Source organism: Myotis myotis, unplaced genomic scaffold, assembly GCF_014108235.1.
Source record: "Myotis myotis isolate mMyoMyo1 unplaced genomic scaffold, mMyoMyo1.p scaffold_m19_p_10, whole genome shotgun sequence".
Classification (NCBI taxonomy): domain Eukaryota; kingdom Metazoa; phylum Chordata; class Mammalia; order Chiroptera; family Vespertilionidae; genus Myotis; species Myotis myotis.
In genome coordinates this window covers 52695050-52712071 of record NW_023416314.1, presented here as the reverse complement: position 1 = coordinate 52712071, position 17022 = coordinate 52695050, and the positions used below count along the sequence as shown (strand labels likewise).

Below are 17022 nucleotides of genomic sequence, written 5' to 3'. Positions count from 1 at the left end.
TGCAGTGATAGGTTATTAAATGTGAAATGTCTCCACATAACTGTTTCTGGCAGCCCACAAATCCGCATTATTCTGCTACGCACAGTGGTCTGTGTTTGGGGGTGGGATGCACATCGGGGAGCTGAAGGATGAGAAGTCAACACCAGCAGATAAGAGATAGCTGGGAAAGGCGTTGGACTGTCCCTAGGATGTGAGATGGGAGTTTGAGCCATTCTTATCTAAGGGGCAGGGTGACATCAGGCCTGCGGATGAAAACAGTCCGTTGACCTTGAAGGTCATTGAGCACGCGGTGAGAAGAACTTCAGACTAGTGGTAGAGGCACTTCTCAGTGGGCTGAAAAGCAAAAGTGAGGAATAGAAGGCAGAGTATGAACTACCTACCCTTTTGGGAGGAAAGCTGTCAGTGTCTGAGTAAGCAAAGTGCTTGGTCTCTGATCATTCACTTCTGTCTTGAAAGGACTGAGTGATCTTTGCATTCCCAGAGTTGTGGGCTTTTTTTTTCTTTCTTAAAGATATATTTGAAATCTCTTACTGTCAAGAAATAAGTTGATCTGGCTGCTTAATGCAGGAACCTCCTCCATTTGAAAATATAGACAATGGATATCTCTGCTGTGTGATTAAGACTTTGCTAACCTCATTAGGTTGAGCACATTGGACATTGAAAGGAGGGTTGGTTGGGCTGTATTAGGATCTTGTGTTTGTGGCTCTAGACCACAAGAAGTTGTTTATAACTGTTCTTTCAGGACTTGGAGATATATATTTCACATCAATACACTCCTTTATGATGATGGTTTGTGGGGAACAGGCTGACGTACCCTTAGAATCTTAACACATCCTAAGTGGTTGGTCTGAAATGCTAGCCTTCTGTTATCCCCTGGTGTTTAAATTAATGCACACTTGTAAAGTAAAAAGGCGGGGGTGGGGGTGGAGGTGGAATCAGGGACTCAAACATCAGTGAGGAACAGAATAGAAAGTGAAAGTCCTACAGAGTTAGTATGGAAGTGAGGGTGAGGACGGTCTGCTGAATAAAGAATTGGTGATAAAATTTGATTTTACATTCTGATGTGACCATTTTATAGTGGCTGTGTCAGAACATCCTGTTTGCTTTGGTGCCTTTTGGAACAGGGAGGCCCCATAGCCACAGAGCAGGGTGCGAGGGCAAGAGGCCCTAAGCACTCTTTTGGGGTAAGTCTGGAGTTGGGGGCCAGCAGATGGGTCTGCTGTTGGAACGAAGCTGCTCCCAGGGTGATCTTTATGTCGTCTTACAGCCCTGCCCACCTCCTGGTCCATCCTCGGGAGCCAGGGCTCACCATGGGACTGGGATCTTTGGGGTTGCCTCCAGGGGGCCAGCGCTAGGAGTGGGAAGGTGGGGAGTGGCAGGCAGTGCATAGGCTGAAGGAACAGGCAAGAGGGCCAGCTGAGGGCTTTGGGGCACTGCCCAGTGGGTCTCTGACCATGGGACACATAGGCAGCACCGGTGGGCTGAGAGCCACACCGAGGGGTGTGGGAGCACAGGTAGGACGTGCTCTGTGTAGTTTGCATTTGCTTCAGGCAAAGTGAACAGTGGTTAGTAAAGTCATAGGCTCCCCAGGGGGAGCCCACCTGTTTGTGCCATTGCCATCACCGCAGTTACAGGATTCAGGCACTGCCCCTTCCTCAGGGTCAGGGTCCCCTCTGACGCTGGGAAATCAGCAGCAAACCCTGCCACCTAGTGGCAAGGAGACAAGCTACACAGGCACTAGACAAGTCTGGGTGGAAGAGATCTCAATATGACCTCTTGTAATTGCAAAGATAACGATGAAAAGGGAGAAGAAAGCTACCATTTTTGAATGACAGCTATTTGGATTTAAAATCTGTTTTTATTGATTTTTGAGAGAGAGGGAAAGAGAGGGAGAGAGAGACAGAAACATTGATGAGAGAGAAACATCAACATCGATCGGCTGTCTCCTTCACGCCCCCTACCAGGCATCAAGCCCTGACCAGCGGCCTCTTAGTGCATGGGTCATTGCTCAACCACTGAGCCACACTGGCCTGGCGTATGACAACTGTTTCTAATCCTCACAACAATCCATTGAATGGTTCTTAGTGTTCCCACTTTATAGTAAGGAAAATGAGGCTATAATTGACCCCTGAGGACATATAGTAAGGAAGAGATGAAATGAGGTGAGTTTTAAAACAATTTAGAATGATTTTAGAACAATTATTATGTTAGCCACCTGAGGTCTTGTTAAAACACAGGTGGCTAGGCCCTACCCCCAGAGTTTCTGACTTGGCAGGTTTGGGTGGGACCTGGTAACCTGCCCGTCTAACTGCCCAGTGGTGCTGATGCTGCCGCACGTCTTGCTTGGGGTAAACACTATATAGAAATTTATTGGATAAAGTTGATCAATAAAGTCAGGGTCAGGACTCCAAAGCAGGCCTGTCTGATTCTAACACCTGTTCTCTTTTGACAACATGCCGCCTCTCAGGTTTGACTTTTAAGGCTGAATAAATCGCTGTACTTTGCCCTTTGCTGAATTTTTGTTTTGCAACATAAGATGGCTGGTTGGTTGTGTGCTGGTGTACTCGTTAAAGGGCTGGTTATGCATGAAGACTTTCTCAGGACAACCCCACAGAATGTAAGACACGGGTTCTGCCCTGCAAGGAGGTGCAGCTCGGCTGGGAAAGAGATATCTTACAAGTATGACAAGGACCTCAGAAAAGTTACCAACTGTATAGTCACTAAGTCAGAGCAGAGCAAGAACCCCGAGGACTGTGGCATTGCAGAGGCCTCTGTGGACGGACAGTGTCCTGGAGAATGAGTGAGTTAGGGTGCACAGGGCACTGGGAGCCCATGCAGGTGGGGGAGGGAAGAACAATATGAAAATGAGGAGAGCTGGGAAGGGAGCACCCGCTGGTGAAGTGCCTTCTATGCATCAGGCATGGAGCCTGCATTCTCTCATGGACCTTTCAGAGCAGTGGGCAAGCTGCCTAGGGTCACATCGCCAATGGATGCCAGAGCTAGGACTCTAGAGCTAGGACTCAAGCCCACGTCAGACTGCCCTGCCTTTTCCACATGAGAAGTTGCCCAGGGGTGTAGGAGGCTGGGCGGGATTAGGGGGAAGCTCTCACTCTCAGGCTCCAGTAATGACAGGGCCGCATCAGAGGGGGGCCTCCTTGCCTGTTGGGCCCGAGACGCCTGGCCCTGGCTCGCCCCAGCTCAGTCCTGGTCCCAGTAGGAGGAGCAGTGAGAAGACAGCAGGACTGCAAAGTGGGTTGAGGTCAGACACTGCAGAGCTATGAGGACCAGGCGAAGGGATTTAGATTTCATAAGCAGTGGGGAGACATGGAAGTTTATGGAGCACGGCAGTGATTGGATCTGAACACTTGACTGCATACAGTGTGGAAACTAGTGAGGAAGGTCTCAAAGTTGTCTTGGGGAAGGGGAGGTCATTAATCAGTATCTGGGCTAGGGTAGTAGAAAAAGAAGGGAACTGATGTCAGCACTTCCATTAAGAACCTGCAGGACTTGGTGTGGCGATACCGGACACAGCGTCTTGGGGAGCTGGAGAATTACGAGGTGCTTCCTGGAATGTGCACACCCATCGGAAGAGCTGACAGGGGTTAAGTGGGAGAGAGGAGAAGGCAGGGTTCCTCCCTTGACGTGATGGGAGTGGGGTGGCCAAGTCGGCCTGGTAGAGGGTTGACACTCCGAGGCTGACAGGGGAAAATGGCTTTGGAGTCCTTTGCCAAGAGACGGAAGTCCTGGGTGTCTGCTTTGATTGTCCTCTGGGGTCCTTATAGGCCTGGCCTTGCACGTTTACTTAGCTGTGTTTCCAGATGCCTTGCAGACCCTGGCGTCATCTTACCTGTCCTCATCTTACCTGTCCTCCTCTCTCCTCAGCCTCCCCCCGGACCAGACCCTTCCTCGCCACGGTCCCAGCCAGTCCCTGTCCTTCCCAGAAAACTACCAGACTCTTCCCAGGAGCACCCGTCACCCATCGGGGGGCTCCTCGCCTCCACCCCGCAACCTGCCAAGTGACTACAAGTACGCGCAGGACCGAGCCAGCCACCTGAAGATGTCGAGCGAGGAGCGCCGGGCACACCGCGATGGCACCGTGTGGCAGCTCTACGAGTGGCAGCAGCGCCAGCAGTTCCGGCACGGCAGCCCCACGGCGCCCATCTCCCCGGAGTTCCCTGAGCAGGGCCGGAGCAGGAGCATGCTGGAGGTGCCCCGCTCTATCTCCGTGCCTCCATCTCCCTCGGACATCCCTCCCCCGGGACCCCCGCGGGCCTTCCCACCCCGGCGGCCACACACACCAGCAGAGAGGGTCACCGTGAGGCCACCGGACCAGAGGAGGAGTGTGGACATCTCGTTGGGCAGTTCTCCCAGGAAGACATGGGGCCACACCACCAAGGTGAGGCTCTGGAGTCCTGTCGGGCTGCTGGGGCCCAGCATTAGGGCACCAGGAGCCTCACGTGGTTTGAACACAAATTTGAGCAATTTGCAATAATGATAGGTTACACTTACACAGTAATTTTAGGTGTCAGTGCAGGGCTAAAGGAGTTACTTTAATTTTTACAACAGCCCAAAGAGGTAGGTGCTGTTATGCCCATTTCACTGATAAGAACTCTTGAGGCATTAAGAAATGAGTAACTTGCATGGGCCAGACAACTAGAAATCTGCTTCCTTGCAGCTTGGAAGGCAGGAAAAGCTGTCAGTGTTCAGTTTAATTATCTATAATAATAAAAGCGTAATATGCTAATTAGACCAGAAGCTGGGGCTGCGAGGGAAGCCCTGGCCCCTGGTGCCAGAGGGAAGCCGGTGCTGGCTGCTGGGGGAAGGAAGGCCTACTCTTGCATGGATTTTGTGCATCAGGCCTCTAGTGTATAATAATCCAACTTACGTTTTCACTCATCATGGGGCTTTCACAGTTTGTCACTGTTGTAACCGGGTGAGAAAGGGGGGTATCTTCATTTTACAGATGAAGAGTGAGGCTCAGAGAGGTGATGTGCCTGAGGTAGGCTGCCCTGCCAGTGAGTGGCAGAGGTTCTGGCCCCCTTGCCCGGCCCTCAGTGTGACTTCTTCTCTCCCCACCTGCAGAACTCCTCGCACGTGGACCGACGCTCCATGCCCTCCATGGGTTACATGACCCACACTGTCAGCGCTCCCAGTTTACACGGAAAATCGGTAAGCGGGGCTTCATCTCCCCCTCCAGGCGAATGATATAGTGCAGCCTGCAAAGGGCTAATCTCGCCTGATCCCCCCTCCCGTCCACCCCCCAAGTTAATCCAATGCGGTCTGCAGGGCAGTTTTCAACCCCCAATTTAGAGATGAGAAAACTGAGGCTCAGAGAAGTCGAGTGACTTGCTCAGGGTCACGCCGCCAGCGTTGGGTCCTCCCCAGACCCCACGAAGAGGTTGGGGAAGCGGAAGAGAACATGGGCTCTTCTCTTTCGGACAGCGTTTTCCAGCCACCTGCTCTTCTCTCGTTAGCTCCTCTCCTGGTCTTTGCTTTGATTAGTTAACCATCTTCAAAGTGTGAGCCTGGGTGAGGGCCACTGCTGGCTGCTGTTTTCTGGAAAAAGCACTTCCTGCAGCCCCTTTCCCGCCAGTGCCTTTATTTGTCCTAATGACAGAATTAATGCAGCAATTACCTAATGGTGTCACATCAGTGCTGGCCCAGCACGGGGCGAAGAGTAATTATAGCGACGTGCTCCTGCGGTGGCTAATTTCCTCGTGATGTGTCTACACACCTGCAGCTGGAGGAGCTCTCGCTGCTTCTCACCCGGTTACGGCGGCACCAGGCCAAGCTGGCCAGTGTGCGAGATTTCGCCGTGGGCCAGTTACTGCAGCACCAGCTGGCCTTTCCCACCTGCCAGGTCAGCACCCCAGATCTCTGGGGCCGGGGGCCACCCCGGAGGCAAGGGAGTGACGTGCTGGCCCATGTTCCCCCGTGCCACGCTCTGGTCTGTCCTTGCTGTCTGGCTCTCTCCCTCGTTCCCTGCCTGTTTGCTTCTGGATGTGACTGCTGGACACTGTGCCACGGTGGTGGGGCCCGTGCCCGGGCACTGGGGAGGAGGCTGCATGTGGTGTGAGGGCCCTGAACTGTGGCTTCTCTGGCTGTGAGTAGGGACTGGCAGGCTGGTGTGTGGCCATGTCCGAGGGGCTGTGCTGGCTGTCGTCCTTGTTACCACCGTGGGTCCTCCTGGGGTGCCTAAAGGTGTGTGCCAGCCTGGAGGGAGAAGGCAGAGTGCCCAGCCAATAGACCAAGCAGCCTCACATCCCTTACCCTGGTGAGCCTCACAGTGACCTGGGAGAGGGTGGGTAGGGCAGGAATTATTAGCGCACAGCAGGCAGCGGGTCAAGAAGGGACGTGACTTGCCTGGGATCCCTCGGTTACATCCAAACCCCAGGTCCTGCCTGCATAGTGTCCAGGCAGTTGCCCTCCCAGCATCTGGAGCAGCTTAAAGAAGATGCTGGTGCAGACAGGACTGGTCCCTCTGAGTTGCACAGATATCGGCAGAAGACAGAGGCACAGGGCGATGGGATGGTTACCTTCCTTGTCCTGTTTTAGTGGGACCTGAGGGACTCAGGAAATGTACTTGGGAGAATGAAAGTAAGGGAACACTTACAAAAACCCTAAGTTGTGAATTTGGGTGTTTTTTAAATAACATTTATATAATATTAATTTATTAATAACTTATTAATGATTTAATAACATTGCTCTGTCCCTCTTACTGCCATGGAAAGTGTATCGGGACCAATAATAAAAAAGAAGAAAGTGTATAGGGACTGGGCTGATTAAGGAACTAGGGAAGGGTAAGGGTACAGGTTAGGGACAGAAATAAGATCTTGCTAATTAGTGTCCCTGGCAATAGTCCTTCAGGCCTTCTCATGCTTAAAAGCACGGCCCGCATGTGTCGCGTTGTTTATTTGTGTGTTTGTTTTACATCAGAGCTGTAAACGGACCATCTTCCCAGCCATGCTCGCCTCAGCTTGCTGGAGGCCTCTTAGTCTGCTGAGAGTGTGCCTGGGCTGCTTTTGAAACCTCTCTGCCTCACAGTCAGCGTCCGTGACCTGTTGCACGGGAAGCACAAGTTCTAGGAGAGCAGTCTTTTCCTTATTCCTTATTCTCACTTTTCCTAGTAATTATTCTGAAGAACTCAGCGCTGTCGGAGACGATACGAGCTGATAGGTCTGACATTGGCCCTTCCGCAGGTAGCTCCCGATGTGGTCACTCTGGCTCCACGCTGAGCAAGGAAGCCAGAACTTCCAGCTTCCAGGAAACGTCCAGTGGCTACTGGTGTTTATTATTCTGAAACCCAAGGTCATAAGGGGACATCCCTGGGCCATCTCCCGGCCTCTTCCAGGCATTTACCCATACCGATCATGGGTCATTTTGCTTCATGCATGTGAATAACTCAGTGCAAAGGTTTGATGACAAAATTTGGAGTACCGGCCGTCAATGGGCCCTGAGCTCAGGTGTAGATGTCCTCTTCCAGGGAGACCTCTGTAGTTGTCTCAGGAGATCACCTCCGCCTCATGGCACTGCTGTCCTTGCCTTCTGGTGGGATGTGTGCTATCTGCCTCCTTGCCATCAAACTGCCCCCTCAGCTGATGAGGGGACAAGCTGGCTTTCCCCACAGCGACCTGCAAGATCCATCATGCTGAGAGCGGGCTCCAAGCTGCACCAAGACATTTGTGCTTCCTCTGTGGCCTGGGAAGTGTTGGTCTGCTGTGGTCGCTGTCCCCGATGCTGTGCAATGTAAACCATTCATGAAGCCCAAACACACAAATACACATGGAAACCCTTGCTGCTCATAACTGGGTTCTCTCTGCTTCCTTTGAAGGCTGATGATACCTACCTCCAGCTGAAGAAAGACCTGGAATACCTGGACCTAAAGGTGAGCCACATCAGGGATTTGCGTCCCTTGGACACTCACCTTACTGAGAGTGTCCGCTCCATCGTAGCCAGGCCCACGCCAAAGACTGTGCAGGTCTGATCAAATCTGGATCCCAAATGGAGACGGCTGCTGTCCAGTCAGAGGAGTTTTATTTCTTACAGCCTCAGATTCTGCTCTTAGTCTCTTGTGAATTCTGCTGTGAGTCTCTGTCCTACCGAAGGAGGCCACAAGATTCGGATCTCTTCCTGTCCTTGGGCAGAACCAAAGGTCCCTCCAAATAGTAATCATTGCCTGTTCAGAGCCTGCAGTGGGATGGTGCCGAGTTTGGTTCAGAGAAGCCCCTGGTGTGTGCTTTTGGTTCCAAGTAGGTCAGTGGATTGTTCGTTGCTGGGGAGATGGTTCCACGTGGAATTACGTGGCTCTGAGGGGCGCTGTCTCCCACCCCCCATTTAGGAAATGATCACTGGTGATAAAGCTCTGGGCTCCAATCAGCCTCCGTGGCACAGAGAGCCCGAGGAAGCCGGGGAACCGAGAGGCACTGCGTGACAGCTGCCACTGTGGCGTTCACCGGGCTCTCTGGAAGCTCCCCCTGTGAAGAGCACTTCTTATGCCTGATCCATGAAACAGACTGAAGGAGTGTGACTTTTAGTTAACTGCGGGCGTGAGAGGCGGTGAGGGCTGTGGGAGTCACCAGGTGACTGCCATGGGGCATGCTCCTCCAGTCTCCGGGGTACCTGGCTTCAGAGATTTTTAACGGGGCTTGTCCTCCAGCCTTGTAGAAGTGGGGTACGAGCATCAGGCCCTGTGGCAGCCTGTTTAGAAAACAACTAATTAACTGCTATATCTAGTGAGCACTTGCCATGTACTCGGCCCTGGAGAAGCCTAGGGGAGGTGCAGGAGTAAAATCGGGGCTCTCTGGGTTGGGGAAAGAAAACATCCCCAAATAACAGACTTATTTACAAAGACGTGGCCCGGTGCTCAGAGCGGAGATAATGAGGATCTCTGTGGGCTGCCACTTCCAGAGGAGATGGCGTGTGGGTGGAGCCTGGAAGAGCCAGAATATTTGCATTGGCTGAGATAAAAGGGAAGGGGATGGAGGGAGCCAAGGAGAGCCAGGTGAGGGTGGTGTGGCCTTGGCCTCAGGAATTGGAGGTAGCTCGTTCATGCTTCAGATCAGGGGTCCTCAAACTTTTTAAACAGGGGGCCAGTTCACTGTCCCTCAGACCGTTGGAGGGCCTGACTATAGTTTAAAAAAAAAACTATGAAAAAATTCCTATGCTCACTGCATATTTTTTACTTCAAAATATCTTATTTTGAAGTAAAAATACAAAACGGGAACAAATACAATATTTGTATTTGCATGTGGCCCACGGGCCGTAGTTTGAGGACCCCTGCTCCAGAGTCTGTCTCAGGCTCTGGAAGGAAGGTGCAGTGAATGGAAGTCTGACTTGGTTTTTGGACACGAGCAAAACAGGGTTCTCTCAAAACCAGGGCATTTTCTAGCTCCCGTGGCGTGAACGAGTATTGTAAGTGTGGCAGTAATGCCCCAGGGTACCGAGTGCTCAGACGTGGGCGTGGGCTAACTGTACTGCCCGTGCTCCCGTGCCCTGCTGGGACAGGGCAGGGTCCTTCCACCACGCCCACCATCCCCACCTGACCGGGGAGGTCCACAGCCCCTAGCCTCCGTCAGCCACGTGTGCCCCCACACCCCTGGTCCCTGGCCTGCCCGACTGCCAGCCACCATGTCGCTGTTTCTCCTCACCCCTGCTCTGGGGCCGTGCCGTTGGCACAGAAGGATTCGTGGAGCATCCACGTCCTTGGCCTGTGGCAGAGGCTCAGCCCGGCAGCAGCACAGGTGTGTGTGAGGCACCCTCGCCAAGCTCGGTGCACAGGGCGAGAGGAACTCCATGAAGTGCCTGGGCCAGAAGCCTGGGAGTAGCTGTCTCCTGACTCCTGTTTGTGTGGGAGAGCCGAAACGCACAGTTGTCCTGGAGTAAAGATCCAGCCCAGACTGTAGGATTGGCGTTAAAGGGAGTCTAGAGAGAGGGAAACCGAGGCACAGGATAGCAGAGCAAGGCCAGGGGTCCCTGTGTGTCCTGACTCCCAAGAGAAGCTAAAACACAATTCAGAGTATCACGCGTGCCGGCTGCTGTGCTTTGCTCCGAGAGAGTGTGCGAGCCCCTGAGCAGTCCTGGGAGGGAGGTGGCGGGTTGTGTTGTACAGACTGAAGCTCTGAGAGAGAAATCACATGAGCAGTGACTGGGGAGTCAGTATTTATGTGTTGCTCTGAGTCTGGAGCTCATGCTCTTAATCACCTTTCCTCCCAGACTTTGCTAAAACTCCCCTCCTACCACTGTGCACCCGGAGGAGTTAAGTTTTTTATGGAACCGAACTGGGGGTCGTTATGCCAGGAAACGTGTTTGATGTGATGGAGGCAAGGTGTGTCCTTGGGGTGTTTGACTGGCTGGGAGCTGGGGGTGCCCCGAGCATTAGCAGTTGGAAGTTGTTGCTGTCTGTCATGAACAACAGCTGTGTTGATGCCAGGCCTTCCCTGGTCTTGTGGATGTTGCTCCAGTTGCTGGCTCCTCTCAGAGAACTAGTCCCCCAGATCAATGGACCAGAAGCCCGTGTGGGAAGAGATGCTGGGGTTTGTGCTGCGTGTGAGTCATCAGTCTGGCGTGGCTGCCAGAAAGGCAGGCACCACCTTGGCCTGCCTCCAAGGGACGGGGTGCCCATATCGGGGAGGCAGCGGGCCTGCTCTGCTGTGATCCCACTGGGGTCCAGGGTTCCCAGATGGCTGTCTCCCTTGGGGATCCAGACGAGGGAAGGGCTGGAATCAAAGGAGAGGTGCTGAGGACCTGCAAACCCTGGCTGCGGAGTGTATAGGTGGGATGCTTTCGCCTGCAAGAGTCTGAAACCCACATCAGCCTGCTAAGCCAGAAAGGGAATATACGTTACAGGGTTACACTCCACGGGCTTAGACCATGCTGTCCCTGGTCTACCTTCCTTGGTGTGGAGGCTGCCTCCACATGGCCAGGGAAGGTGGCACCTGCAAATCCAGGTTCATTTCCTCCCGGCCTCGCCTCCCCTCAGAGTGAAGGAGAGGTCCCTCAGGGAGGGCATGCTGGGCAGAAGCAAGAACCACAGCGGCGAGCACGGCTCCAGTGCAGGATGTCAGAGGTTAGGTCAATTCAGGGGAGACATAGACACAGTCTGTAAAGCTCTGAACTATTACCAGGTGCCCTCTGTGGCCCTAAGGGAGAGTTAGGACAAGTGGAGAGTAGCTAGAAGTAGGCGGGTTTCCGTTTAGTAGGAAAGAGACTTTTCTAAAAGGGCCACCACAGGTCACGGTGGACTCTCCACCATGGTGCAGCTGAGGCCAGAGGAGCACTGGGTGGGATGAGCGGCTGGGTCAGGAGCACCCTGAGGCCACTGGCTCCTGCCAGCGGTTCTCAACCTGTGGGTCACGACCCCTGAAAATACATCGTGCACATCAGATATTTACATTACAATTCATAACAGTAGCAAAATTATAGTTATGAATTTGCAACGAAAATAATTTTATGGTTGGGGGTCACCACAACATGAGGAACTGTATTAAAGGGTCGCGGCATTAGGAAGGTTGAGAACCACTGTCAGCTAGACACAATGAGCGGACGCTGAGTCGGGCGGGGGCCCCTGAGACGCGGGCCTCTGTGGACACAATTGAATGGGCCCGGGCATGGAGACCATGACAGGCACAGTCCCCACGGTCACCAGCTCCTTGAGATGTCCTTCCCGGGTCCTTTCGGGGGAGGAAGGAGGTTGGCCTAGAGTCCCCCTCGTCTCTGCCCGAGGGCCACAGACTTAAGGATCAGAGCCCATCATCCCGTCCATCAGCGATGCTCAGCTTCCGGAATCAGGGTGTGGTGATGTGGGGTTTTTTCTTCCTGAAATGAGCATTCCTGCTGCGGTGCCAAGCGATCCCACAAAGGTGCATGCCACTGTCTTAGAAGACACTTTGTTTAGTGTTCTTTTGGGAAACATTTACTTCTCTGGCGTTTTAGCTGGCGGTGCCACGGTGGAAAGGGCTCCACGTAGATTAGGCGTCTCTCTCTGCCTGGCAGTGTTTGGGCACCTGGTGTTCTTATCTCACTTAATCCTCTCAGCATCCTTGAGCAACGCAATAGGAATTATTATCCCCACCTTATCAACCAGGAATCCACGTATCAGAGGGGTGACTTCTGCAGTCACACGGCTGGGATTCAACCCACTGACTCCCTGCACACCTGCCACCTTCCTTCCGTGTACCATGCAGTTCACCTGCCCTAAAGTTGCATTCGCTGAATTGTACTTCTGGCATCTAAGTTCTGCATGTCAAGACCCTACACTCCGGCTGGATCTGCAGGAGGGCATGGGGGTTCCCTGTTGTTGACAGCTTGAACTGTTTTTACGCAGCCATGAAGCACAGCTGGGACGGGAGGCAGAGGGGAGGGTGTCTGCCAGCTGCTCAGCTGATGCCTTTGTGGGTAGAGTAAGTAGCAGTCAGTTCCAGAAAGGTGCTTGTCCCTGGTGAGGGGCATGTCACCAGTGGCTCCAGGTGCCTGGCTCCCAGGCCCTTCCTGACGGTTTGAGCCTGTGATCAGGGCTTCCCTGTTCAGGTCTGTTCCGCAATCAGCATCCAGAGCGAAGTTCCTCATGGTGTGGTCTGGGCAGTACCTGCTGCAGGACCCCCTGGGAGCTCGATAAATCATCGCAAGTCTGGGATTCTGCTGAATTAGAATCTCTGGAGATGGTGCCCAGAATTCTGTCTTTTTTAATAATCAAGCTTTGCAGCAATTCTTGTGCATATGACGTTTGAGGTCTGTTGTTCTGGAGAAGAGATTATAAACTCTGGCCATGAACCAAAACAACCCGGGGAGCTCTTTAATTAAGCATCGCTGCTTGGGTCCCATCCCTTAGCGCAGTGGTTCTCAACCTTCCTAATGCAGCGACTCTTTAATACAGTTCCTCATGTTGTGGTGACCCCCAATTTCATTGTTAAAAATGGAACATAATTAAAGCACAGTGATTCATCACAAAAACAATATGTAATTATATGTGTGTTTTCCGATGGTCTTAGGCGACCCCTGTGAAAGGGTCATTCGATCCCCAAAGGGATCGCGACCCACAGGTTGAGAACCCCTGCCTTAGCGGCTCTGATTGAATTGATTACACTCAGGTATTGCTCTTAAAAACAAACAAAATCTCCCTCAGTGTTTCTAATGTGTAGCCACGGTTGAGGGATATTGTTTCAAAGCACTGGTTCTGGAAGTGTGATGCCAGGCCAGCGGCATCAGCAATGCCAGGGAATTTGCTGGAAATGCAAAATCCTGAGGCCCGAGGCCTACTCCAGACCAGCTCCAGCTCCGTGAGGACTGCTGGGGGGTGGGGCCCAGCAGATCTGTATACAGGGATGGGAAAAGTATGCTTACAGTTGTTTGTATGGAGAAAGATGCAGGTTGTAGCTTTAGTCACACAAAAGAATGTTACTCACAACTGTAAACCTACTCTTGCCCACCCCTGCATTAACAAGCCCTCCGGGTAGTTTTGAAGCACCATAACGTTTAAGAGCCACTGTTGTGGAATCCTCGTTCCCAATCCTGGCTGCACATTAGGACCCCCCAGGAGGGCTTTTGAGTGTCCCAATGCCCGGGCCCCGCCCCAAACCACTACATTCGAGTCTCTCAGACTGGGACTCGGGCGTCAGTATCTGTTCAGGTTTCTGAGTCATTGCAAGGGCTCCGGCCAGGGTTGAGACCCACTGTCTGAGCCGGTGAGGACAGTCTTCCCTCAGAGCAGCTGCCAGCACTGGGATCCTGGGTGAGACATGGTGCCTTAGCTGCAGGTGCAGCACAGTGTGGAGGCGAGGGTCTGCGGGACTAAGGACGGCACCGCTCTAAATGACAGTGTGTGATGAGGGAGGACGAGGGAAACAGCAAAGTTGCTTCTCGAAGAACCCAGGATCAAGTGGGCACGGAACTCGGCTCTCACGTAAACTAGCCTGCACGGAGGTCCTTCAGGCAGAGCTTACCATCCCCTGTTTTATAGACGAGGGAACTGAACTCCAGAAAGGCCCGCCAGCTGGGAAGCCAGCACGAGGACTGAGTCCCAGTCACTGGACCGCATATAACACATCCTCCTTCAGGGTCCCCTTGCCCGTTCCCCAAATTCTGGCTCCTTCAAGTGTTGTTTGATGTCTCACCTGTGACGTTTTGTTGTGTTTGCCTTTCTGTTTGGAACAGATAAAAAATAACGAACCTTTGATCAACGTGCTTTACAGAGTGCTGAAGAAGTCAGCACAGGGCTGGCGGCCCAGGAGACGCGTAAGATGATCTGACCTGTGTCTCCAGGCGGGGCCATTCCATGCTTTTGGCTCAGTGCCGATTCCATCACGTGCTTAACCAGGAGCTCTCCTGGCCACCCCAGGCTTCCTGCCAGTCATTTCTGTTTATTTGCTTTCTCTTAAGCTCCTGTCAGCGTGTTGGCTGGTGCACCAGGCTGAGCCTCTCATCCGTACTGCCCTGTGATTCCATTTTTTGTGCTGCCATAGGGTGGCGGGGTGGGGGCAGGGGGCTCGCCCAGCTTTGCTTCCAGCTTGTGTCATGTCCCATTCTCCCTCATCTGCCTCCACAGCGAGGCCTGGCCTAGACAGAGACCAGCATGGCCTGGGTAGTCGAGCGTGAGCCTTGGGAGGGAGCGGTTGTTCCTGGTCATCGTGGAGGAGCTGGGTGTCCTCGGATTCCACCGTGGACCTGCATTAAATTAAGGTGGCTCTTCTTCGGGGCAGGGTGCTGATGTCTGGAGCTGGACTAGAACAAAATAGGGCCTCCCATCCCTCGCTTTGACCGATGCAGAAGTAGCGCCTGGAACACGGCCAGCTTTTGTCGCTTTCAAGGGAGGATGTGGGTTGTGAGGCAGGTGCTACTCCTGGTCATCCTGAGCCCTGAGAAGGGGTGTCCTGGGAGGTGGTGGAGGGGAGTAAGAGGGCTGGGTCACCTTCAGTGCCTTTCTGATGTAGACACCATTTGAACTGACACTTGATGTTAATGGATTTAAACATTGCTAACACAAAGCACAGTCTTAAAAGGGGAAGTAGATGTCATACACTTCTTGTGGATATTTCATAGTCGTCTCGGTTCTCCGGGACAGCTAAATTCAGAAGCTTCAAGGGCCTCTGAGCTGTGTGAATGCGATCACAAAGCCCAGCTCTAAAACCTATGGCCTTTACTCAGGGCTTGGGCCCTGAGCACAGCCAGCTCACCTGGTTTTGTTACAATCACAGACTCACTAAGCAAACATTTCCCAAATATCCTCAGTATGATGGGCCCTGGCTGGGCTTTGAGGATGCAGAGAAAGTAGGTCACAGTCTGACAGTCACCCCTAATTGGGTTAGTTCCTAGTGAGGGGAGACAGAACGTTTCATCTGATGTACTAAGGCCCTTGTTGTGGGAGACACAGGTGTGGGAGCATCTCCCTGGAAGGGCACCAAACCCAGCTACAGGGAGGGAGACAGGAAAACAGCAAGAATGTCACCTGCACTGAATTTCTAATCCTAAGAGACTCAGTCCGAGTTTGAATTCCTAACTCACAGCACCTTAAGAGCAGCACATTGAAAGGGCACAAGGGAAAGTTACTTCTTTGAAAAGAAGGAGTGCTAATACCCCAAGAGAGAAAAAGAAACATTACATGTCCATCTAAAATGGACATGAAATCACAGAAATTTGGGAGCACTTAATCAAGGGCCAATAGCTTCTAAGAAATTCTATATTATCGATTTTTTATAATGATTGACTCGTCCCCCCATAAACTGTTGAATATATATATATATTCATCATTCTGTGATGGCAGTGAAGGGCATACTTTTCATAAGCACTCCACCAAAAAAAATTGAAAAGGTTCGGCTTTCTCAAAATGCCCTTGTTGTGTAGAATCCCTCACTTAATTCCTGGTGGTGCTGGATAAACGAGGCATCGCTCAATTAGATTCTCTGCCTCGCTATTTCAGTATCGAAAAGATCTCATCTGTAAAAAGCTTCAGTGATAAACGGGGAAGAGTTTTGCCGGGAGGAAAAGTCCCCAAAGCATATCTCATTTTGAACATGATTTCTTCCTGGGAAATGAGCCGAGTGTCAGCCCCGTGGAGGGTAGGCAAGCTCTGCCCTCTGCTTTGATGAAGGACTGTGCACAGAGTGAAGACTCTACTGCGTTCACCTGCTGGGTTCCCCTGAGTTTAAAGGCCCAAGTCCTACCTGGGAAGTTCAGCTGTTTGTGGCTCACCAGGATTAATTCCACCGCCTCCCTCTCCCCTTCTGCCTGTTTGTTTGTGGATTGTTGCTGGAGTCAGTGTGTTCCGTGACTGTGTGTATACGTGTATGTACACATCATCTGTCAGTTTGAAGAGCAGAATTTGGCTGGAGTCCCATTTTTTTCCAGGAACTCGACAGCACTGACTTACCAGTATTTCCCTTTGACCTACTTGCAATGCAAGGAGTCTTTGTCAAGTGCCCTTCAGTGCCAGGCCTTGTGTTCGGGGCTGACTTTACTGAGATAAATAAGACAGTGGTCCCTGCCCTCTACTGTGTGGCCAAAGGGAGCCTGGGAATGGGTAGGGGCGGGTCTGCAGCCAGACTCAGTCCTCAGGCCAAGGTATGGATGGAGAAGGCATTCTCCTTTGACCTTGACCTTTGCTGATAATGATTGTCAAGGAGAGGGAGTATAGGACAGTTGGACACATGGAGGGGGGGTGGCGGGGCTTGAGTTCTGAAGGAAATGCTTGCCAATATATTTCTGCTTCTGATTCACATTCACAAACTTAGTGGACCTCCCAGATGGAGTAGGGAGAAAGCAAGGGTCAGCTGCTGTCTGTCCATCCACACTGGGACACACCACCACCTATCTTGGCCATGGTTAGCTACGCCCTGTTGTTTCCCTGGTCAGATCTGCAAAACGGAGTTCCCTACGGAGGGGGGGGGGGGGGCGGGGGGGCATATTCAACTGGGCGGTTCCTGCCCATGGCTTGGCCATAGTGGGAGGGCATCTGTGTAAACCTCCTCGCTTCTCCCCACACAGCTTTTGGCAAGAAATGATATTTAGGGAAATGAAAACATAGGCTAAAGA

General features: G+C 52.4%; 1 protein-coding gene across 8 annotated transcripts in view; it reads left to right on the top strand.

The window, feature by feature from the left end:
• PLEKHA7 (pleckstrin homology domain containing A7) overlaps positions 1-17022 on the top strand; it is a 210080-nt gene that overhangs the window by 166086 nt on the left and 26972 nt on the right. For 6 of the 8 annotated variants that reach the window (XR_004970439.1, XM_036325534.1, XM_036325535.1 and 3 more), the window contains 4 exons: positions 3883-4396; positions 5083-5169; positions 5741-5860; positions 7832-7885. Coding sequence is in view for 7 of the 8 variants with exons in the window: in XM_036325534.1 (XP_036181427.1) it covers positions 3883-4396; positions 5083-5169; positions 5741-5860; positions 7832-7885 (775 nt within the window). In the remaining variant the exon portion in view is untranslated. The remainder of the gene's footprint in view (positions 1-3882; positions 4397-5082; positions 5170-5740; positions 5861-7831; positions 7886-17022) is intronic. The other 2 variants (XM_036325536.1, XM_036325539.1) reach the window with 1 other exon arrangement.